The following is a 25,534-nucleotide window of genomic DNA, read 5'->3' as shown; positions in this document are numbered from 1 at the left end:
AAGGACACATCTCCATTTCCCCCACAGACAGGCTCTTTACCCTCTTCCTATTCTAATACCGCATTCAAATTTTGAAGATAGTCGAAGAGTATTTCTGGTGGAGATGATCCTGGTAGGGCAGAGTTGAAAGAATGGTGACTTGGTTGGACAAAACTGTCTGCTTTAAGATCGCACAGAGAGGACCACCTACTAGAGCTCAGGATTCTTCACCTCCAAGGCCTGAGGCCAGAGTACCACTTCGTAAGGAGGATTAATACTTAGAAACCTTATCTGATGACCCCCTGGACCTTTTTCATTATCTCCAGAATGAAGACTACCTCTGCGGCCTTTCCCAAATTTAAAATTCCATCCCATGAATTAGTTTTTAAGACCTTTCCTTTTTTTTATTTTTCATTTTTTGAATTGTGGCAAAATATACATAAAATTGACCATCTTAGCCATGAAGGGTACACTTCAGTGGCATTAAAGATATTTACTTTGCTGGGTAACCATCAACACAATCCAGCTCCAGAACTCTTTCCACCTTGCAAAGCTGAAGTCCCCCTTTAAATAATAATGGGACTTTTCTTGTAATATCGCTCAGGTGTTTGCCAAAGCTACCATTCCACTGTTTGCGTTTTGTTGTTAGGGAAAGTGGGGTACAGAGAAGTTAGATAACTAAACTCCAAGCCATCGGAAAATTGCTGCTGGTAAAGAAACAGAATTCTTAATTTCTGAAGTTTCAAGCAGATGCTTTTATATTGAGCTTCATTGCCTTTATTTCAACTCAACCAACTTATTGAGCGTCTACTGTGTGTTCAAGACAGACGAGCAGGATCGATCAGTCGGGCCTGGAGGCACGTGAATACGAGCAAAGACATTCTGAAAGGAACTAGGCCAACTTAATGTGTTAGAGACATAATAAAACATCATATAAATGCTAAAGAGAACAATATGATCCTTGTTACTATTAGTTTATTTTACTGTTAGGCATTGCACTATGTTTTATTTTCTGTTCCTGCTGATGTGCTTTAATCTTGAAAGGAGTGAAGCATGTGTTTGGGACCCTTCAAACTTGACAGTATTTTGTTCCGAGAGAGCGTGTGTGTGTGTGTGTGCTATCGCAAACTCTGTCTCTTCTTTGACAATTTTGTGCAGTGTTCTGGGCAGAGTGCTTGCCAACCCTCATTGAGCTGATCTCTGTTTACACAAAATAGCATGTAATTCAGAGTCGCTGCTACGTGCTGGTGACTGGATGCCCTCTGGTCCTCTAACAAAAGAGCAGTCCATTCTCCTCAGCCATTTCTGCCACGTTCCCTGGTCAACTTCCCAGAACTCCATTGCACTGTGGCCGTTCTAAAGTGAACTGGGCAGAATACACATTCTGAGAAACCTCCGGGTGTTGCCATTGCCAGAGCTGAATTTGCTCCCTGTCGTGCTACGGTGAACACAAAACTGGTGACCATTGTGGAGAGTCAAAATTGTGGAACTCAGTGAAAATGGTGGCATGTAGTGATAGCTCCTCTGTATGCTGATCTAACTGGGACTTCGTTCTATAACTCTGAAACAATTCTGTAGAGTTCATGTCAATACCTCAGGATTCCAGTATATTTTGAAACTACATTCTCCCTCCTGCTCTCTTGCATAATAATCTTCAAAGGGTATTTTCCCCCCAGTGACCTTGTTGTATAATTGTGCTCCTTCAAATCTTATTTTTAGCATTAAAACAATGACTTATATAGGGGGACTGAATTTTCCAGAATCAAGGGACATGTGGCTACCCCTCTACCATAGGGTCTAATTGCCTTCATTTTATTTCATAAGAATAAACAGAAGGAGAAAAAGTGGGCCTAAAGGAGCATAATAAATACTTTTAATCACATCTAATCCAGTTGAATTATAATGATCACCTTATATATTTTTTCAAGATAACACAAATCTAATACGTCCTTGTGACCACTTAGCCTGGTAAAAAGCAGGAGGCCTAAAGGATTTCCCAAATGAAACTCAGAAGTTTAAAAATTGTCTCTACCGCAACCCCCACACCTCGTCAAAGCGTCGTACAGCTGAGGACAGAGATGATTGGTAATTAATGACTCAAGCCTTTTATGTGATATTAATCCCTTACTATTTGCTAGGTTTCGGTGGTTGCATGAAGGATGTTAAATTTGCACGGGGTGCTGTCGTTAACTTGGCATCTGTGTCCAGCAGCGCTGTCAGAGTCAATCTGGATGGCTGCCTGTCAAGTGACAGTGCCGTTAACTGCAGGGGAAATGACTCCATCCTGGTTTACCGGGGAGAAGAGCGCAGTGTTGACGAGAGTGGTCTGCAGCCATTCACAGGTACCGCGGACGTGCTCTCAATTAAATGTTACACGTCTCCCACTTGTCGCCTCTTCCCTCCCTGCCAGCCCACTGCTAGTCCATATGAGTAATATTTTCATCTTTCTGCCTCTTTTTTTCATTCAAGAGTACCTGTACCGAGTGGTAGCCTCACACGAAGGAGGCTCTGTCTACAGTGACTGGAGTCGGGGCCGTTCAACAGGAGCAGGTAAATGGTCTTGAAAAGGATACGCGCACATGTACGTGCACATGTCTGCGCACACATGTCCGCACACGTAAGAAGAAGGAAAGACTGTATTTCCCTGAAGCGAGCAGTGGGTTTGTCATCGTAGGACAGAGCATGCGTTCATTGGTGAAGGTCAGTGGGTAAAATGCTGAGGAGGTCAGTATTTTGATCTCTCAATTATTTAGTAAGTGTTTGCTCGGGCTTGATTCTTTCCTCTTCAAATGTGGAAGGAAGGGGCGCCTGGGTGGCTCAGTGGGTTAAAGCCTCTGTTTTCGACTCAGGTCATGATCCCAGGGTCCTGGGATGGAGCCCCGCACCGGGCTCTCTGCTCAGCAGGGAACCTGCTTTCCTTCCTCTCTCTCTGTCTACTTGTGATCTCTGTCTGTCAAATAAATTAAAAAAAAAAAATTAAAAATGCGGAAGGAAGGAGTTTCAAGTTGTCTCAAGGATTTGGTAGGCGTGAATCTATAGTAATATATCTAAGGATAGGAAACCCTTCTAGATGGTGTAGAACCCAAGAAGCTAACGTCAGGCTTGATTACCCTGGGCGGGGACAGCACCCTCTTGCCTCTCTCTCGTGGAGGGTACATTTGGAACCTGTACCGGGATCAGAAGCAGATGTGTCTTTTATCACATCGTGGCAATGTTTTTCATGGTGGTGACTATTAGTATCTTCAGATGACTCTCCCAGGATAGAAACTGCTGACTGGTCTAACCTTCTTGAGTTGGAGGGGGAAAACAGCAGGAAATCGAATATATTAGACTGGATCTCAGACAACAGCTTTATAAGTGCTCTGAACTTCTCACCGCAACCACATCTTTTCACGTGGTGCTATCACAAGAATGTATTCATCATGCAAAGTTTTGTGAATCAGTAGCCTTTTACTGATATCAGTCAGGTAGTCAAATACATTTCAAAAGACTGCCAAGTATGTCTCTCAAAGGAAGTTTATCCTTAATAAGTCATAGTTTGTCTAAACGTGTGTTTTTCACCAAGATATTCTCTCATACTTATTAACCAGGGGCTACTAACACAGACAACTTTTTGAGAAATCTTCTTGATCTAAGATAATTAAAAACCGGAATGGCTACTAAGAATAATTTTCAAAGCGCTTTGCCTACAGATTTTCCAGAAGAGGACAACCTGACACTTTTCCAGGATGATTTAAATTGTCATCTATTTATAGGCAAGACAATGAGCCGAAAGGTCTTTTAAAATCCTTTTCAACCTCAGAGCTTGGAGAAAGCTGTGGCATAAAATATTCATTTGTTACTGGCATATCCTCTGCCCCTTTTTCGCCTCCGTTACTTCATTAACAAATATGCTCTAAAGCCTGTTTTCAGTCTCAGTCAGCAAGGTAAATGGGTGTCTAGAAAGTGCGTTGCCCACATAGCTTAATGGTCCCCATTTTGAGTATCACCGCGAAAGTATGCAAATAGAGCTCTGAATTTATAGCAATGATCTGACCACAAAGTCTTATGCCATAAATTCATATTTACAATCTGACCACAACACTGAGCAGCTACATGCTCCCAAGGGTTGGAGAATAATTGCACTATTTAATTATTTTTGAGTCAGTTTTGCTCTGTCCCTTATGAGAAGGCCATCTGTTAGACGGCACCGTACTTTGCCCTGTACCGCATTTCAGAACTAATAAAATCAACATCACTCCCGTTGTCCCTTTGCTCGCATCTTGATTGTGTAGCCTGTGGGTTTTCCGTAGGTGTCGGTGGTGTTTTAACAGCACAGACAGTGTTTCTCCGCCTTCTCCCACCCTCTGTGTTCACTTTGTTTCCCTTGAAGCTGTCCTATTGTATTGGTCTGAACAGTAAAGTCAGAGAAGGAGGATATTTGATGTGGGAAAACCAGAGTGGTCCTCCATCGACGGGCTCAGGAGTCTGCAGGCAGCTCGGGCCGGCCTCTCATCCATCATCCTGCCACAGAGTTTCTCGGGTTTTTCTCACTGTTCCCAGAGCAGTCGGCTGTGATGAAGTTGTTACTGATCAGAACTGTAGAAATCTCTAATAAATAGTTAAAGGTTATGGATTTTTAAGATTCGGGGACTCTGCTCGTGAGTGAGGTTTTGTGGCTCCTTCCAACTTCCTCATTTTGTGTTATTGTTTCTGAGATACTCTGAAGAAAATATCTCTGAAAGTGATTTTGTATCATCTCTAGGGTGCCAGTTCCTCTGCCCCCCCATCCCAGATGCAATTAGGAATGTATCCTGTATACCATATCTGGTAGAACTTGGCTTTTTCAAAATTAATTTGAAAAACAATTGAATTTGGAAAATTAGATCAGACGTTCAGGTACAAGACAATCACATTTGTGATATTTTTTGGCTAATATGCCGAAGATATAAAAGTGTCAAACCCCTATGTATAATAACAGTCTAATTATCTTGCTTCAGAGGGGTCCATCATTATAGTGTTTGAACTTGTTATCTGCCTACCATCCACTCCTTCTTTATGAGTGATGTTTAAAACATGTCTGGTACGTTCAATGTTTTTGGAAAACCTGGACTAGACTCTAAAGAACGTTATGTCGATGGAGTTTTGATGGTTTTGAAATATCGCTTAAACTGAATGGCTCAAGATGTGCAGTCCTATTAAATCAATGCTGAAAAGTTACAACGCTAATAAATTGTATTTATGCTAATGGTTGAGTCTGATTTACTGCGGCCATTAAAAGTGAAGGATGGGGCAATAGTCTTCTGAGGACGGCCATTTTCCCTGTTTTCTCTTTTATTCTTTCACAGCTCCACAAAGTGTGCCGACTCCCTCAAGGGTCCGCAGCATAACCGGGTACAGCGTGGCGGTGAGCTGGGACGAACCTGTTGTCGTGAGAGGAGTAATTGACAAGTACGTTCTGCGGGCCTACAGCGAGGATGACCCCCGATGGCCGCGCGTGCCCTCTGCCACTTCCGAGCTTGTCAGTACCAGCACCCTCACAGGTAAAGGGGATTCCTCAGGGAGTATCTTTCATGAATATTCTTTTTGACTTGATTTTTTTAAAAGATTTTATTTATTTATTTGAGAGAGAGAGAATGTGTGAGAGAGAGAGAGAGAGAGTGCGAGACATGGGAGGGATAGAGGGAGAGGCAGACTCCCCACTGAGCAGGGAGCCCGATGCAGGGCTCGATCCCGGGATGTCGGGGTCATGACCTAAGCTGAAGACAGTCTCTTAACCAATTGAGCCACCCAGGTGCCCTCTTTTTGACTTTAAATAAAAACATTCTTCAAGGGCTCCCCTCCCCTCAGTGAGCTACTCCTCTATTTTGCTTGATTAAAAACAACAAGAACCACCTACTGAGATGGAAGCTTATATCTACCTAGGATAAAAAAGGATAATTCTATAATGTCAGTGGGCTCTTATGGACAGGTTCATCACAAGGCTGATATCCCCAGAAAATAAGGTGACAGGTGGCCCTAGCTCTTAAACACTCCATACATCTCCTGCAGGTGTTCTGGGCATACCTATAAGACCAACCTACCTATTTCACCATGCAAAAATGTCCTCTTTGGGACCAGCCCAAGTTCACAGCACCATCATTTATTGGAAAATTGTTGATTAAACCTAATTATGTCAAGGTAGAGGAGTATGAGACACCAGCAGTTTGATTGGCAAACCAGTGAATCAATTTCTCACGGGCGCCATGCCGGCCATGCAGAATGATTGCAGGGCAACACGCTGGTACTGATATCACACACATGTCTTGTACTCAGATGCATGCACGTGTAGTAAGGCAGCAGTTTTCAGCTTCATGAAATGTGAAAGTACATTCAGATGGAAAGTCAGGTGTAAGCCTTTACCAAAAATAAGTAAAATACATCAACAAATTGCATAGAGAAAAATTATCCTCTGTCAAAGAATTTTATAGCTTGAAAAACTATATGGATTTGAGAATAGGCTTTATTATCCTTCAGTATCTTGGTCAACCCCATCTAGCCTTGACCTCCTTCTTGAGATCCCTTGGAAACTACCACCCAAATTGATAATCAATTACACAGAATTTCACATCTTCCAGTCCCTCCCTCCCTATTTTACCCACCTGATGAAACCCAACCTGATGAAGCCCATAGTTTGCCTTTGCCCAGGCTGCACATTAAAGCTAAGTGGGCTGGGGAAAAAATGTGCAGTTTGTCACTACAGATTCTCAGTCCTCATTTTCAAATGGGCACCAAGAATGATGCCAGCCCTACCGTATTTCTATAATAAGCTCTTTCTCCTAGCCTCTTCATTCAATATTTCAGATTTTCCCAAACTGTCTAGTTGCTAAGCTCCCTTCCTCCTCCAACTCAACGGATGGTCTTATGTATTAGATTGTGTTAGACACCAAGAAGAAACAGAATCTGTCTTATAGGATTTCTGTCACTCTTTCTGACAAACATATACATTAATTACATTTCTCTGAGCTATAGGGTTGTTATTAGGGGTTAAGTACATTCATGTTTGCTGAAACATTTAAAATTCTTTTGGCGGGGCGCCTGGGTGGCTCAGTGGGTTAAGCCGCTGCCTTCGGCTCAGGTCATGATCTCAGGGTCCTGGGATCGAGCCCCGCATCGGGCTCTCTGCTCAGCAGGGAGCCTGCTTGCTTCCCTCTCTCTCTCTCTCTCTCTCTCTGCCTGCCTCTCCATCTACTTGTGATTTCTCTCTGTAAAATAAATAAATAAATAAAATCTTTAAAAAAAAAAATAAAAAAATAAAATTCTTTTGGCACATTATAAGCATTTGCCATATTATCTGTTTTTTTTTTCTTTTTTTCTTTTCCTTCCTCTTTTTACAAAGCTTTCCTTATCCTATCAAAAATAAAATCATCCAAAGTCCTCTGGACCCCAACTCTTCCTGCCTTTTCAGCGATGTGACTGGTAACTTTTCTCCCTCCCAATCCTATCTTAACCTCTCTCCACGTGGTTCACAAGCTATGGCCCCAGGACCAGCATCAGCAGCATCACCTGAGACCTCATTATTAATGTCAATTCTCCAGCCCACCCATACGTGTTGAATCAGCAACTCTGGAGACAGAGCTCAGCCCTCTTGTTTTAATAAGCCCTCCTCATCTGACACTGAAGCATGCTAAAAGTTGGAGAACCATTATGAATTCTTCCCAGGACCATTTAAACTCTACCAACTCCCATTGTTAAACATAAACAAACAGACTTAAGCCAATTATTAAAAAAACCTTCCTTTTATCTAAATTCCTTGCCAACTATGACTCCCTCTCTTCTTCCCGAACTTGCTTCTAGCAAGAAGTACGCATGGATGTTGTCCCCATTTCTTCACTTTAGGGGGCTTCTGCACACTTGCCTTGCTAAGGACACCAACAACTTCCATATTTACCTTTCTCATGAACACTTTACAGTACTAGTCTCTGGTAACTCCCTAGATTGAAAACCAGTGCAATATGTTATTGAATGTTGCTATAGGATATGTCGTGTGAACGGTGTACAGAGAAAATAAAGTTAGAGAACACTGACCAATTATATTTATTTTTATATACTCAATCTGTAGAGAACTAAGGAAAAAGTCTCAACTATCAATACAATTTTGTTAATTTCTCTTCTGAAAACTTGCTTTCTCTTTGTCTTTTCCTTTTTCTTATTACTTTACATTCATTATTTATAGTTTAATGTTCAAAGTCACATTATTTTAGTTATATCTCTATAAATAACAACTAGTTTGATTTAGTTTTATATTCAACTAGAAGTTGAATTGGGAGTTTAGCTCATTTACATTTATTTTTATAATTCATCAAATTGCTCTTATTTCTGCCATCGTATTTTATACTTTCTGGTTTTGTTATTGTTTTTTAATACTTTTTAGAACTATTCTTTTATTTTTAGTTCTTGCCTGTGTGGAGTATGAATTCTTTAACTTTTTTTCCTCAAGGAGTTAAAGGTATATGTGCAGTTCACAATTGTGAAATAAAGAGACAAGGACATATATAAGAAGTAATCTTAAAGATTATGGAACATTTAACAGGAAAGAGAAAAGAAAAACAGAAAGTGAGGCAGGGTAAGGAAATAGTCAGAGAGCTGGATTTGATGGAGATGGGAGGAGTGTGGAAATTGGACAGTGGCAGCTGCTTTGTCATTTGGTTGAGATAACAAGGTATTGGGAGAGGAATGTAAGAAAAGTAGGTCATCACCAGTTTTGTGGTTGGTCTTAAGTTAATCCCCCTTTAGCATTTCTGAAGTGACTTTGGTGAGGTTGTAATGTTGACTTCTGATTGTTAAAGTGGTATTTCTTTGACCGAGACAATGCTGGTGCTGGATGCACAAGATAATTTATTTTTTTTTAATTAATTTTTTATTTTTTATAAACATATATTTTTATCCCCAGGGGTACAGGTCTTGCACAAGATAATTTAGCTTTATTGGTTCACATAAGGTTCTTTACCGATTAGGTTGTAATAAAATATGCCATCTTTTATTGGCATCTTTTCATATGTTTCTTTCTGTTATATAGCCAGCTCTTCTTCAGACATGGGTCCTTCTTTGGCTTGGAAGGGTTGCTGTTGTATATATCATTATTACTTCTCGTGGGAAATAGAAGTTTTCAATATTGTCTGTTTTTGCAGTCCAGAACACAACTTATAGAGTCAAATCGATCTAGGCTCAAATTCCAGCTGTGTCATTTGTTAACTGTATGATCCTAGGCACATTAAAAAAATATATCCCTGTATCAGAATTTCTTCATATATAAACCTTTATGTTATGGAATTGTAATGAAGATTAAAAAAAAAAAAGAATTACCTCTATAGAATATTTTGCTCAGAACCAGGCACAGAGTGAATGTTCAACAAATTCATCTTTATACTCCTTGGTCTCTGAATTCGAAGTTATGACTTTGTAATTGTTTCCCTTTCTGTTTTCTGATTTTTCATTAGAGATTCTGCTCTTTGAAACTTCTAAACTGATTTTTAAATTTTTCTGTCCACAATTCACTTGTCCCATCTTTAAATATACCTTCAGACTGAGTGTTGCTCAAGAAAATTAAATCATTTTCAAATCACCTTACTAGGTACTTAGTTTCTCTTAACAAAAAAAAAAAAAAAAAAAAAAAACTTCACTTGGATTATGCCAGGTCAGCTGAGGAAAAATTGCAGTAGCCTGGCAATAAATAAATCTCAACACCCTTCTCCCCAGTGTATGGTGAAGGAGGCTGAGAACCTATAGGCATTCTGTACCCAGATGGGGTTTGGGTTTGCTGGGGCTCTCTTTCCAGCAGGCCACTTGTTTTTGTCTGGTGTCCTTCCAGGCATTTCTAAACGTTTGGTCATTTCATTAGTATTCTTGTAAGGCTGTGGTTCTCCACCATGGGTGTGCACTGAGCTGCCTAGGAAGCTTTAACAAAATACTGAAACCCAGGTTCCCACCTGCAGAGAGTCTGACTTTTTGGTTTAGGATGCAGCCTGGGCCTTGATGTCTTTAATAGCTGAAAATAATTCTCTTGTACAGCCAGCATGGGGAAACACTGGGAAAGGGACGAGTTTGATACCGTGATCAAGACTTAATTTTACGCAGAAATGCTTATGGCAACGTTTATCTCCCAACCGAAATTTGAAAATGGAGGACAAAAAAAGATAAATGTCTATATAAAAATGATAAGATATTGAAATTAAGTAGATAAAATTAGCAAAGGAAAATCACAAGACAACAAAAATTAAGTGCCTGAGTATTGCAAAGAGGTGGGAAATTATGGTCACACAAAATGCAAAAGCAAAAGGGAAAAAAATGAATATTAACTGAGAGCACTGGAAGAATAGAGTAATGGGGCAGAATATTTACCATTCATGAATCTGGCTACCAGAGGATTAAATGAGATAAATCCCAGTAGCAGTGAAGAGTCCAAGGGTTAACAGCCCCACTCAGGAGCAAATGGGCCCCTTTGGGCTATGGGGTCTGGATTCTGTGCCCTCTGAAGGCCAGGGTTCAGAGCAGAGAGTTCTTGAAAGTTCATTTCCTCAGCTGGAGCCTCAGGGTAGAAAGCCCTGCAGTTATCACTCCAGTGTATCTTTAGACTTGTTGCAAAGGGCTCCAATTAACTCTGGTAGCTTTTGCTGATTTTCCCTCCAGCCCTGTTAACATGCGAAGTTGCTTCCCAGAGAGACAGTCCTGGCATTTCCCTTCAAACCAAGGGCTGTTCAGAAAGTGACTTCACAATTTGATTTGAAATTATGTCAAGAATGAGCAGATTCAAGAATCTGCACATATACAATAATTTTTTTTTCTTTTTTTCCCTTAAGATAGTAAACATATAAACTTATCTGCATAGTTACTACAGCATTTGACATAGTGTTAGGGCTATAATTGATACACAGAAAATATTTTCTCAATTCCATTGTTACATTGCATTGAGCTAAAGGTTAGGAGTTATATATTCCTTCTTCATAATAATAAATAATAATAATTAATGATATTTATTATTCACTGTAGTTTAGCAGAAGAGCCTATCATAATCTTTCAGATTACCCAAATAAATCTAAATTTATACAGAAGAATAAGTGAAAGACATTTCAATTTATAATGGAACTACTATTACAACTTTTGCTACTAAAATTGCTACATACAGTAGAATCTGATATTCTTCTTAAAGAAGTTGTGTCGCGCACTGAAGGTCTGCCTCTCTTTCTTTCTCTTCTGTAGCCTGGTAGTAATAATGAGTGATTCTCAACTCTATTGGCCCTAAAGGGATTCCTGGATTGTTTATAAAATACAGATTCTTGGGTCTCCCACACAAGAGCTGTATATTTGAGCTAGGGTTTGTAAATCTGCATTAGACAGAGTGTTCCAGTTGATTCTCTTAAAGAGAGATCATGTATTAAAGAACCTGGGACAAGGAGAATGGTCAGGTGAGAAGGTATCATTTTTCACTGGCTGGCCTTGAACTTATCCCTGCTTTGTTTTCTCCTGTCACTTGTTCCACCTGCACTAGCTTTGCAGGCAGAATAATGCTAAGGACAAGTGGAGAAGTAGAGGCAGGGTTAGTAGGGTCTCTGACCCTTAAGGGCAGTGCTTCTGAAAGTCACCCAGGGAAAAGAAATGAGAATTACTAGAGATCTTGGTAAAATCCAGACTCTGATTTAGTTGATACAGAGATGGGTGTGAGATTCTGCGTTTCTAACAAGGCCAACCTTACTGCTGCCCACACCATGTGTCCAATAGAAGTCACAGAGCTCAATATTTATATAAGAAATAGGAAAACAAGCAAACAATAAGTTTTAAATTTCATGATGCCCGTTGGGTTTAGTGAAAAAAGATCCCAGTGCAATTCAGAATGTGCAATATAACTGTAACCTTAGTAGTAGAATCTAATCTGCATGCATTTAAATCACAACATTTAACTACCCATGGTGGGAGGAGGAACCTCTCAAAATAATGTCATGGGCAAAGAATGCTATCGAATCCCAAAGTTGCCAATATCTGTTATCTGGGAAGAATGTGCAAAGAATTTTAGGTTTTCCCAATCACTGACAAAAAAGTCAAAGTCATTGTTGGGGTGCCCACAAAAAGAATGGAGAACCAAGAGCCCTAGAGAATCCTTGATTAATGAAAAGTTAGAGGCACATACGAAACCAAATCTACTATACTTTATGGACCATACAAGGAGTTGTCAAGGGGACTTTAAATCATAAGTGATTTTTGCCTTATGCTTGACTTTGGAACTTAACCCCAGCTATCAGTCCCTCAGTAAGTGAGATGTTACTGTTTCTGTGGTTGTCCATATATGTATATGTACATATATACATATATATTCTATAGAAATAGAAACTATTGTTATAATCATCTGAGAAATCTGCAAAGAAACGACTATACTAAAAACTTCAGGGCACCTGGGTAACTCAGTTGATTAAGCTCCTGCCTTCAACTCCTGTCATGATCCCAGAGTTCTGGGATTAAGCCCCTCGCCAGGCTCCTTGCACAGTGGGGAGCCTGCCTCTCCCTCTGCCGGCTGCTCTCTTTGCTTGTGTGTTCTCATGTGCTGGCTCTCTCTTTCCATTAAGAAAACAAAGTCTAAAAAAATAAAATTCAATGTTTCTTTTTCTGTTCAGTTAGGAATTTTTACTCAAAATTGTTAAAACTGCCTATGGGTGCTTTTTGTGCAAGCATGTTATTTCTTCATTAGACAACAGCTCCAGAAGTCAAGTATCATATTTTATGTTTATTTAAGTCTTTTTCAAAACCTTGCTCAAGGTAGAGGATCAATACACTTTTCTTAAGTAATGAAGAACTAGACAAATGAACAGATGCAGCTTTCTGCTACCACCTCTGTAGTTAATGAAATGTTAATATTGTTATATCCTGCTGAGTTGAGTATTGAACTAGTGGTTCTTACTAAAGTCTCATCGGTGCTATAGTTCTCTAATTTTAGGAAATATTATGCAGAATTATCACAAGTTAACCATATATGTGGAACTTAATATACATGTTCTCAATGAAAAAAAAGTTGATAGGGTAAATAGAATTTCAAAATTAGTTCCCAAACTTAAACTTCCTAATGGAACTCAAGTGCTATAATTTGTGATTAAAAATAATGGAAGCCTATATTGCTATAATGCTGATAATTACACAGAACAGAAAATATTCATTTATTAGAAACAAAAGCATTTATCTACTCTGTTCTAGGCTAATGCTAGATCCTTCCTTTATAATCTGCTTTTATTGTGTTTCTTTTCTAATATTTTTTAACTGCGGTAAAATACACATAATAAGCAATCTGCTTTGATACCATTAAAAATATGGTCTCCAAAGTAGAATATTAATTTTTTTTTAAAAAATCAGAGTTTTATGGGGAAAGATAATAGAGATGAGTTTTCATTTTTATTTAATTGCACTGAAGGAATCTAAATAACAGTGACATAGACAAGATTAATTTTTTTCTTTTTTCTGGTAATAGGTGTTCATAGTTAGTCAGTGTAGGAGTGGGATGTTGACAGGTCCAGGGACCCATACACCTCCATCTTTCTGCTATACCATCCTAGGTAGGAGACTACTGCCTCGTGGTCCAAGATGGCTGCATGAGCTTCAGCCATCCAGTCTGGTTTCCATCCAGCAGGAAGCAGGGGTGATTGAGAAAGGATATGCACATTCACTTCAAAGACATACTTAAGAAGTTATTCCTACACCTCTATATACTTATGTGTACACTAGGCATAGTCATGTGAACTTAAGTCTGTGAACTAAGTTCATAGTCACATGGCTAGAGTTAGCTGCTGAAAAACGTTGTCCTTATTCAAAATGGCCACTTGTCCAGCTATCATTGTATTGTACTGTGGAAGAGAAGGAAAATGTATCATAGGAAGGTCCTTAGTGATCTCTGCCACAACAAACTTCAGAAGTAAATTTTCAAAATTCATTTTGATGGTATTAAAAGATGAATTTTGAGGAAGTCTTTGCCATTTTTATAGTACCTCATAAATTAATATTCCATGTTTGTAGTTTATTACAAGCTATTTCTTTAAATGTAAATCTTGAAAGAAATGGACTGCAAAAATTCACAGGACAAAAATATGGCCTATGACATAAATAGTAAAAATAGAAATGATGTAATGTTCCTGCTTAGCTAATGTAGAAGAATTTCATTAGGTAATGCAGTGTTGATGAGTTAATAGCTTTGTCTAACTCTGCTGAATACATAATGTGCCTGAACTACTTGTACATTGTGAAATCTCCGGATAGGCCTTTTTATAAGTTATTCATTTTCTTTTATGTAGTAAGAATCTGCAGTGCAGGGTGCGGATTTCTTTTTGGTAACATGTTGTATCGTGGTTAAAAATGATGGCGATGTGTAATTTTTGCTGCATAGTGATAATCAACTAGGCACGTTTATACTAGCAATACTTCAAGGTTGCTGGTCAGATTTGATAAAGAAAAAAAATAGTCACCCCCAATTATTCTGTTTTCTAACTTCTGACCATTTTATATGTGTATTGCAATTGGAACTAATAAAAAAACTTTATATGTGTGTATAAATATTTATATATATATATATATACACATATATATATATATATATATTTATCTCCATGTCCAGTGTTGTACTCAAAAAGCACCTGAGTACACACTTGCACGGATACAGGATTTCTTATGAAGCAGTTGTTTTTAAAAGGGAATATTATAGACATACACACTTGTTCATTTTGAAGGATAAGTGGGCTACTTTCTGTTTAAACACAGTAGGATTTAGTAATAGATTTGAAACTTTTAACAAATTTTAAGGTGTGGTCTTAAATAATTTGCTCTAAAAAGTATGCTATTCTTTTTAGTGACATTATTTCAATCCATCTTTTTTCTTCTTGCAGAATGAGGGTTTAGGTTGAAGAACAAGAACCATAATCTTGGAGACCTGAGCAATACCTTCTAAACTCAGCCCTAGAGTAGGCCCATCTGTAAAATGGGATAATAGTACAGGAGGCCCTCTGCAGGGACCTGGGACTCCCATTATAAGGGATGACTTTCATTTTTCTTTTCTTTTCCCATGGTCTCCCCACGTAATTGAGTCCAGTAATTTCTCGGAGAGTCCTAATGATTCCAGTGTTGGCCCCTGAGGTTAGATGAAGAGTTAACATGAGTGGATGGCTTCAAACCTACTGCAGAATTAGAATGAAAATGACAGAAACTATAGTTCTTACCGCAAAGGCATTGATTAAAAATTTGAGGTTAGATGTAAGCCTGCTGAGAAAATCTTAAATGGGTAACAATTTAAGGTCAATTAAAATCCCTGTTTAAACCTTTCTCAAAGACTGGGATAAGACCCTATGTCTTATAAAGAAAATAAAAGAATAAAATTTTTTTCCTCTTTGTAAGCATCAAAATCTGTTTCGTTTTTTGATCCAGTGTATATGACTTTCTGTAATCCTGACTAGAAGTTTTAAACAAGATCGGAAAGACCCTTTGGAAAAAAAAAAAAAAAAATTAAATGCAAAAAATTAGTGTCCGAGTTTTCAAAGGATTACCGTAGGTTTAGGGTAAGGGTGTTTACTGTTCCACTTTTTAGTTAAAGCGAAAACTGTTTTTCATTTTATAAATACTAGAGACCCTTATTCTCATTTACAGTATTACTGAAAACGCAACAATAACAAATTGCCACCTTCCTAGGCTATTCAGAACCAAAGGAGAAGCAACCTGGGTGTGTTTCCAGATCTCTGTTAGACCATTAAATTTTCATCCATATTTAACAAATGTCATTATTCAGTTTCATGGGGTCACTGTGTCAAAATGTCTGTGTTAGAACTTTAATTTATTTTCAGAGGTTCCTTTAAGTGGGCAGAAGGCATGGCGTGTTGGATTGATTTACTCTCTTTAATCCATCCACTGGCTTGGTTTGCAGCTCAAAACTTATTCTGGGATGTATACTTAAAGCATTAGAATTTATCGGCCCCGCCGAATCTGACACCAGAAAAGTCTCCCTCTCTTCTGCTTTCTGCCCTCTGGCTGGTTTTCTCTGAAGAGGTGGGTTCTTCCATTATGTCTCCAGGTAGCCAGAGCAGCCCTGCCTGTGTGGTATCCCTTACCAGATGGCCCTCTTAATAAATGCCTTGCTCTTCTTGCCCACCCTCACTTTCTTGATCCAAATGTGAAATGCCAGCAAATAAATAAGAGCATTGTACTCTGATGAGTTCTCTTGAGATGGAGACAAGCCCTGGGGAGAAGAAGCTAGAAACAGCTTTTCTGTTTGCTGGACTGCTCCTAATTACTGGCTAGTAGGTAGAAGAAACTGTTTAGATAATACAGAATTTAAAGGGAAAGGGAGGAAGGGAGGGAGGGGGCCGAAGAGAGTCAGAGAACGAGAGAGTGTGCATATGATTTCAAATGCCTTTGCTAACAGGAAAATTCTCCTGGATGGTTCAAGTCCATTTGAAATCGTGGGCGTGATCTTTGCGAGGGGACCCCAGACTCTGGTCTCAGGGCAGGCAATGGCTGTGTGCAGAGCTCACTGTCAGACGGAAAGTGCAGCAGAAATGAGTGGCTAATGAGAGGAGAGCAGCCAGTTCTTTAATTGAATTAAAAGCTGGGTGACATCAACGCAGACACCTGTCCAATTACAGACAGGCCAAGGTGTTTACCATTGCTGTACAAGCGATTCGAAGATGACAGAAATCTTTCCGCCCACAGATTAACATAATGAAGGAGAACAGATTACAGTGGATGCCGGCCAAACACCTAGGTTGGCAGCTGGGGGTGGGCTGAGGGAGGGAGGAGGAGCCTGTTCAAGTATGTAAATAGAAACGGGCTCTTCTTCTTCTCCAAAATGTCTGTGGCTTTCCAAAGGATGCCATTTTGCTTTGTGTCTCGGGTTTGGTTTCCAGGCAGAGCATTTGTACTTGTCTGCGTTTAGTCAGAAGAGTTCATCATAAAATTCCAACGTCACAGCTGGCTCTTCTGTTGTCTTCCTGCCTCTCCTGCCTCTCGGCACTCAGAGTTCTGTTAGAGGCTCAAAAGCTCAAGTGGGTAGAAGAAGAATAAATGAAACAAGATGGGATTGGGAGGGAGACAAACCATAAGTGACTCTTAATCTCACAAAACAAACTGAGGGTTGCCGGGGGGAGGGGGTTTGGGAGAAGGGGGTGGGATTATGGACATTGGGGAGGGCATGTGCTTTGGTGAGTGCTGTGAAGTGTGTAAACCTGGTGATTCACAGACCTGTACCCCTGGGGATAAAAATATATGTTTATAAAAAATAAACAATTAAAAAAAAAAATGCTCACACCGCTGGTGTCAGCTCCGCAATGATTTTCTCTTAGGTCGTCGGGCTGCCTCCAATTGCTTGTATTTCTCTTTGGCTCCTTTGAAACGTGAGGCTAGAGCAAAGGAATGAACGTGCTGGAAATCATCCTCATTGGTTGAGAGAAACAATGTCACTTTGCTGACTCACTGCAAAGTGTAGAATGTGAATGGCGGCGTCCCTTCTAGTGGGGGAGATGGCCCAGGGACACTAAGCAGTAGGAAAAGTCTTCGTTTTTCGGTCAGGCATCATGTGGCAGCTTTGGTAAACCATTTAAGAGCTGCTGGAAAACAGGACCAGTCAAGGAGAGGGACATGTCCTTTGCGCTCAAGGAGTTCCCTAAATCATTTTAAGGGACTTTTAAATTTCAGGGTTCTCCAGGACAAGGTTCTCTTGCCCTCTGCTAGGTGGAAATCCTCAGAGCACAGAGTTTGGAGTCACCAGGACTCTGGAACTTTCTTCTCTGATGTGCTTTTATTCCCCGGAAATGAAGTCTCTGTTCCTATTCTTTCAGCTGGGCTTTCTGCCTGCACCAAGGCCCACAGGACTGCAATTCAAAGGGAATATACTTACTTTACTTCAAACTCCCTTGGTGTGGCATGTCAGGATTTCTCAATGTTAAGCATTAATGTAAAATGCATTATCGCTTGGCAGTGAGAGTTCTGGTCCTGCTGGTGCCAATGATTTTGATCTGGTTACCAACACTCCTGTGTTTCTTGGGATACTAACACTTTTAAGACATCAATAATGCTTACTTTATGCTTATTGAATGTTTTTTTTTTCAGCGCATCCTCTTCCATTATCAAAAGGGACTGGCAGGTTTCCTGACATGGTTGGGACCATTTTCTGATCTCACAGAGTTTTGCGGCTGAAAGGGAATTTGAGAGGTCATCTGGCTGGCCTGGAGTTAGGGACGGTTTGAAATGCAAAGGGAAAAAAGGCTCCTCTGCGATATCTCTCAAAGAAAGAGACTTGTATCCCAGCCAATCTGAACATTTCTCACTGTCAGGATATACGTCTTTATTTTAAATAGCCCAGGTGTCATAAAAGGAGATTACCCCATTTTCTCTTATTAGGTTTTCTTTTTTTTTAATTTTTTTAAAAGATTTTATTTGTTTATTGGACAGAGAGATACATAGCAAGAGACAGAACACAAGCTGGAGGAGTGGGGAGAGGGAGAATTAGACTTCCTGCCCAGCAGGGAGCCCAATGCAGGACTTGATCCTAGGACCCTGAGATCATGACTTGAGCCAAAGGCAGACCCTTAACCGACTGAGCTACCTGCACATCTTCTCTTACTGGGTTTTCTACAGAAATACATATGCAGAATATATGCAGTATTTTTCTGGCCTAGGACTCCTTTGAAATGTGTCCCACTGTATATTTTTCAGTATTATTTTTAATATAATGTTGAAATGTACATTCAATGATTATCCTTCTTTCGCTTTGTCTTTAATTAAATCTACATCTCCTATCACATTGGATTAAGAAGTCCAGATCTTACCAATGCCCTTGTCCACTTGTCATATACACAAGAATTCTGTTTTATGTATTAACGTATGTATTACTGTTATCATTAAGAGTCTTTGAGCTCTAATATTTTCTTAGAAACCTTGTAAAGATCATATGTATTCTATAGCACCTTTCCCAGAAGAATAGAGAAAAAGAAATGGGAACATTTTTAGATGATGATATATTATCATAGTAATACTACCATATTTTTCTTTGTTTTTGTTTTGTTTTGTTTTGTTTTTGTTTTTTCAGGAGAGTGTATAATCTAAGAAAGACTCTGACTCTTCAAATGAGGCCATTAGGCCAGTCACTCAATGATCTCTATGGATATATATCTCCAAGAAAACTCTCTTAATATCAGGGAGAACATACTTACCCTTTGGTGACAGCAGAACTTCTCATAACCATCAACTTTAATCCATCTTCATAAATGCTCCATATTGAGAAACAAGATGTAAACCACATGTCCCAAACAAAAATATGACATTGTTCTGAATTGGGGAAGGTGGCTTGGTTGACCATCCCCCTCCCAACCACTCACTGTAATCTGACAAGAGGGGAGAAAGTGCTGAATCTGGGGCACCTGGGTGACTCAGTTGGTTAAGCGTCTGCCTTCTGCTCAGGTCTTGATCCCAGGAGATTGGGATGGAGCCTCCATAAGGCTCCCTGCTCAGCAAGGAGGCTGCTCCTCCCTCTGCCCCTGCTCACAGCTAGTGCTGACAAATACCAGATATTTTTGAAGGATAAAATGGCTAGAAACGTATCTCACAAGGTTACCTTAGTTTTGAGTCTGGACTTTTGGGATCGTGGTGAAACATTAAGAAATGGGAAAACAAAGCTTATGAAATAGTTGAGGCTGTCGGGTCTGGATCGGAGCATATTGAGAATGAAATGCTAGTGGGACATCCAGATGGGGTATATAAGCTGCAGGTGGAGATGCAGAACCAGAGCTGGGGAGAGATGTGAAGTCCGGAGACGCAAATGAGAGATGGGGCTTGGTGAGCTCACAATGGTAAGTGTTTAGAAGAAGAAAGAAGCCTGAAGATACTACCTTGTAGAACAAGAGCTATTTAAAGGACTCCGAAGGGAAGAGAGCTAATCAGGTCAAGGAAAGAAAGTAGCTCTCAAGAGCTAAGGAAAACAACGGGGGAAATTCAGTGGCACAGAGAGAGCTGAGGGAGTCAAAGCCCAGTAAATAGAGGGAAGATAAGGATTTGAGGAATGGTGACTTGATCTGACATTTGGAGATTACTAGTGATCTTGAAAAGATAGAAATCGGGATTTAGTGGCACAGTGTGGGCAGGAAACTGGGTTGCAGTAGTAACGGCTTGGACTGACACAACCTCTGCTAGATCTCTCTCTTTACAGAGCTCTGTGTCAAGTACTTTACACTCCTAAATTCATTTAATCTTGTTAGTAATTCTATGAGCTAAGTTCTCTACTGCCCCCAACTCACAGTTGAGAGTTGAGACCTCTCCTTCAAGGCAGGTATTATTTTATCTGTTTACAGTTAAGGAAACTGAGGCACAGAGATCTGAACAACTCATCCAAGCCCACACAACAAATCAGTAGCAGAACTGGTGTTTGGATGCAGGCAAACATGGTGTCTAGCTTCTTAACCACTTCACCACTGCGTGATGAGATGCGTAGGTGGCAATGCGTGCTTTCTTTTAAGACATCTAGTGGAAAGAGAAAGAACTTCTTAACCACAGAGCTACCCAGGCTCCCGGAGAAAGAACTTCTTAAAGCAAATTTGGAATGCGGGTCATGGTCTGGGAAGTTCAAGAAGAAGTAACAGTCCCTGTGGCAGGAACGAAGGAGAGGAGAAGGTTAGGATGTGAGGCTGGTTCCACATTAGAGGGACCTGAATTGGGCATGAGGGAGTCGTGTGTGTGTGTGTGTGTGTGTGTGTGTGTGTGTGTATTAGGTCACTAGCTCTGTGTCTTCTTTGGCCAAGAGTTAAGATGATGGTGACAAGTGCAGCAGAGAGGGCTGAGGGGTCCAGAGCAATGCTTGAGGAGCTGTTGGAATGAAGGCTGGACAGCTGAGCCATCACTGGGGATTGACGCGTGGGAAGTGCCCAAGTAGACAATAGCTCTGGTCTTTGCGTCCACCTGCCCTTAGCTCATCTGATTTTTTTTTAAAGATTTCTATTAGGGAGAGGGAATAGGAAAACATATATGCTAAATTTTGTGTCTGAAGGATGCAGGCTGTTGCCAGTATCGGCATATTTAAATAATAATACATTCTCTAAGCTACTGAAGGTTTACAAAATAAAGGGATATCATGGCTGAGACCATCTTTTTTTAATAAGAGTGTTGACAATCAGGGCTTCTGGGTGGCTCAGTCCTTGAGCCAGCCTCTGTCTTCGACTTGGGTTGTGATCCCAGGGTCCTGGGATCAAGCCCTGCATCAGGTTCCCTGCTCAGCAGGAGGCCTGCTTCTCCCTCTCCTACTCCCACTCTCTCGCTGTGTCTCTCTCTGTCAAATAAATAAATAAAATCTTTTAAAAAAAAAAAAAGTGTTGACAATCTATGTGGTTAGGACTAAAGGCAACTGAAAAATGTCCACAGTAAAAAACAATGGTGAGCAAATATACAAATTATATTTTTGATACTTCTTTAATTCCTGGGATTAAGTAAATAAAGAGCTTCTGCCTTGATTATGAACATTAGTAAACAAAATGTGCTTTCATTTCTAGAGGTACTTTTAATTGCTTAACAAATCTTAGGTATTCACCACCAAGCCAGGTTAATTCGACACCTCCATGTGTACCACTTCTGTTTAAGACAGGTGTCTTAATTAAATAAACTAATAATTTTGCAAGGAGAAGCACAAAAGCATAATTATCTAATTTGCTAATTGTTCAACTATGTTGATTTGCATATTTGTTAGTTGCAACATGAACAAATAGTTTGTATATGTGTATCCTACCGTTAAAGTAATGAAGCCACTCTTGGGATTAGCATTTCCTAAAGTGTGTTAATAGATGCTATGTAAAAAGGACTCTCGTTGAATAGGTTGAAAAATGCTAGGTTAGAGAAAATTGAATAGTTTTATTCTGCAGGAGGTCTAGAATCCTAGAATAGGATAATATGCATCTTAACTATCAGATACACGGTGCTCTGCTTCATGAACTATGTATGGAAACCCATCTTTCCAGGGGAACATCTCAGGGCACTAATGTTCTAAGGCGCACATTTGGGAAAATGCTGTTTCAAGTTGTTTTAACAATAAGTTGGTCTCAATTTTTTTTGCTAGTCACTCTGTTCTGTAATCAGCACACAGGCAGGAAAATGAATGAAAGGGGCATATTTTTTTGTTTGTTTCTGTGTCTCTACATCTCTCTCTCTCTCTCATACACACACACACACACACACACACACACACACACACTGCTCTTTATAGCTGCTTACAGTAAACATGCAAACCTCTTTTTTCCCCCTTTTATTATAGGCATAGTGACAGGCTTGCTACCCTTCAAAAACTATACAGTAACCCTAACTGCTTGCACTTTGGCTGGCTGTACCGAGAGCTCACAGGCATTGAACATCTCTACTCCACAAGAAGGTAAAGTAATTTCAAAGGTCTTGACTTCCACATTTCAGTTATGAATAATAAAATAGGAGAAGAGCTAAATGCTGCAAGGCCATTTGCTGGAAAACCCCAACCTAATTTGATGACAAAGTGCATTGCCAGGCCATAATTGCTCCATTTTTTGGGGGGGTACGAAAATGAATCAAACTCCATACCCTTTAATGACATGCATCTTTAATAGCTGTAATGCAGATTAATGGGCTTTTTAATTGCTGTTACATTGTTCATGCAAGAGCCTTGTCATTAATATGAAGCATCTGAAAGATTAATGAAAGCTTCCTCATTTTACTATGGCTCAGAAGTAAATCTAGAGACAGTCTGACTAAAAAGAATTGATTGTACGGCACAGTATGAAATTGAGAATCAAACGGTTGATTTCCATGGTCTCTTTGAACTGCTAAACACCAGCACAGGCAACAATTATTTCAGTATGATGGAGCCTCGAAATGCCGGTTGAGGCATTATTAATCACTGCTCCGTTCCTTCTGACTGAAGTCTCACTTTTGTTGTACTTGGAACTTACAAACTGTTGGCATAAATTAATGTTTCAGCAAGCATACGTTAGGAAGGCAGTGAGAAAGAGAAAATATTTTAGCACTCCAAAGTGAAAGCTTTGCTCAGGCATCAGAACGCATCGCTTCAAGAAATAACAGCTCTCCAAACATTGGAAGCATTGTTACTTCATATTTCTCTCTCCTGGATGAGAGGAATTACACATCGCTTCTACTCTCTAGCTGTCAAGTTATTTAGGAGATTGAAAAGCTTGATCCTCTGGGGAACAGTCAGCCAGTCTCTGTCCCTCAGCATTCCTGACTCCCTCTTTCCCCTTCCCTCTTGCAAATCCTTTAGCGAGTACCCGTCACACAGAAGACATGAAAGAGAAAGACAGTGGCCCATGTGATGAACCAGGATAGAAGGGTCTGTGAGATCTTTCAAGTGACCTTGCCCCAATGAGAGCCTCCTCACCTGGACTATGCCATCAGTGACTTGTTGTCCATGTTTTCTCAGGGTTCTCTTAGTCAAGCCTGTGGAGAGTCAAGCCTGTTTCTCTTACTGGGGCATTGCTTCTGCTGTGCCCCGTGACCCATGTGATGGTCGTCTCCTTTGTCAAACGCTTCCACCAGCCTCAGTGTCCTTATTTTCTGGATGCCTCCTACCCCTTCTGTCCAGGTTTTGCCTAAAATCTACTTCACAGCTGTATCCCAGAGGGATTCCTAAGGGCCCAGTTCACCATTTCCTCTTCATTAATTAAGGAATTCCCAACTTCCAGCTTTTTCTTAAAGTTACAGCCAATGTACCAAACCAAAGATGTGTTTAGGGTCAATATTTTAAACTTTAAGTTCCTGTGAATCCTATTTATTCACCATTACAGAAAATGAGCAGAACCTTATTTGAGAAAAACAAACTTAGAGTGTCGTTTTCATCTATAATTAACTGATTCCGTACTTGCTGGTTAATTCTACAGAAACACATACGTTTTTTCATACCTATTATGAACCACCCTCCCCAGCATTGCCCACCTTAGATCAAAAGCTCCTCAAGGGTAGGGACTGCTTCTGTTTAATTTGCTTTAATAGGCACAGCCCCAAGTAGAGATTACGGGTTAATAATACTCTTGATGAAGTAATGCAAGTATCAGTCAAGTGAACTAGGGTAATACTCCCCATCAATCATTAATGCAAATGCTCATAAATTTAGGACAGTTATTTAGTACTGTTCCTAAAGCAATTACTGACAAGTTGCCCATGGATCAGAAATATTTCTATGCATGGAATATCAGGTTTATTTCATGATTTATTGGTTTAGGTCTGAAAAGTTTGAATTAGAAAAGTAAACTAAAATTAGTCTCTATGAATCTTCCCACCCCCCCACAGCCCCACAGGAAGTTCAGCCACCAGTAGCCAAATCTCTTCCCAATTCTTTGTTACTATCCTGGGATCCACCCAAAAAAGCAAATGGCATTATAACTCAGTACTCTTTATATATGGATGGAATGCTAGTCTATTCGGGCATTGAAGAGAACTACACGGCCACAGGTAAGACTCTTATAGGTATTGGTAACTATTTCTTGTCTATGTTAGACTCTGTATATTGCAGATAGATGTAGTCTGTAATTGTCTGAAAGTCTGGTCTTTAAAATTGGGGTCCTTATTCTGTTTCCTGTCATTTGGTCCCCTTGAGTGGTCCCCAGTCCCACTCACCATGCCCGGTTGAGTCAATGTCATATCAAACAAATTCTCCTATCACATGAGTTAACTACTTTCACATCTTTATGAATGCAGGATAATATTAAGACTCAGATGTGTGACTCAGTGTTGTATGAATTTGGGGCCATTTGAGAAGAAACATAGTGTATATGTTGAAATCACATTATAACGTGTAACAACACTCGAGTAAAATGAAGTAAATTGCTGAAAACCTCGTAAAATGCAAGACGCCTATTTTATGTCTTGTTGCCTGGTATCTGAATCATGCTTATATTTGTGTAGTAATTTTAGTGGCTATATATTGTATAACATTTTATATACTATATGTGACTGTCTGGTAAGACATCATGAGTCAAATATTGACTGAGGAAAAACTGAGGTCTAGAGATATGTTGTTCTTCATGAAAGGTCACAACCAGGGAGAGACAGAGACAGGATTCATTATTTATTCAGTCCTCCACACTAATGCCAGCTGCTAAGGTAGTAATAGAGAATCAGCGGCATGCTGGCCCCCCTCTGTTGGAGCTTGTGGCTTCAGGAAGACACACATAGATGTGGGGATGAGGTCTTTGTGGACAGAACTATGGCATTTACCCAGTGGCAGCCTCAGGGTTTACATTTTTTGGTGTCCTCTCTAGACTGAGAACCTTCAAGAGACACGATCTATTATTTTCTTTAAAAAAAGAGCTATTACTTTAATATTTTATTCCTTGAAGTTGGATAGAGTTCTGTAATACATGCTCTAGGAGGTAAGTGTGAATATTACCCCCAGGTTACAAATGAGGAAACTGAGGCAGAGTTACTGTGTAACTGCAAAGTTACACAGCCCACAAGTGGGATTTTGCTACCAATCCAAACATTCTGGCTGTGACGGAAAGCATGTGGTTTTAAAACAAGTTACTTTCCTTCTGAGACTTAGTTTCTGAATTTGTAAAATGGCAAC

The 25,534-nt window shown here is 39.9% G+C and overlaps 1 protein-coding gene across 1 annotated transcript in view; it reads left to right on the top strand.

The window, feature by feature from the left end:
• Positions 1 to 25,534, top strand: part of USH2A (usherin) — a 704,505-nt gene that overhangs the window by 277,464 nt on the left and 401,507 nt on the right. The window contains exons 27-31 of the mRNA XM_059145262.1: positions 2,118 to 2,321; positions 2,449 to 2,529; positions 5,307 to 5,501; positions 22,244 to 22,357; positions 24,259 to 24,420. Of these exons, the coding sequence (XP_059001245.1) occupies positions 2,118 to 2,321; positions 2,449 to 2,529; positions 5,307 to 5,501; positions 22,244 to 22,357; positions 24,259 to 24,420 (756 nt within the window). The remainder of the gene's footprint in view (positions 1 to 2,117; positions 2,322 to 2,448; positions 2,530 to 5,306; positions 5,502 to 22,243; positions 22,358 to 24,258; positions 24,421 to 25,534) is intronic.

The sequence above is a fragment of the Mustela lutreola genome, chromosome 14 (genome assembly GCF_030435805.1).
Source record: "Mustela lutreola isolate mMusLut2 chromosome 14, mMusLut2.pri, whole genome shotgun sequence".
Classification (NCBI taxonomy): Eukaryota; Metazoa; Chordata; class Mammalia; order Carnivora; family Mustelidae; genus Mustela; species Mustela lutreola.
The sequence above is the reverse complement of the archived record's forward strand: the minus strand, read 5'-3'. Positions and strand labels throughout refer to the sequence as shown.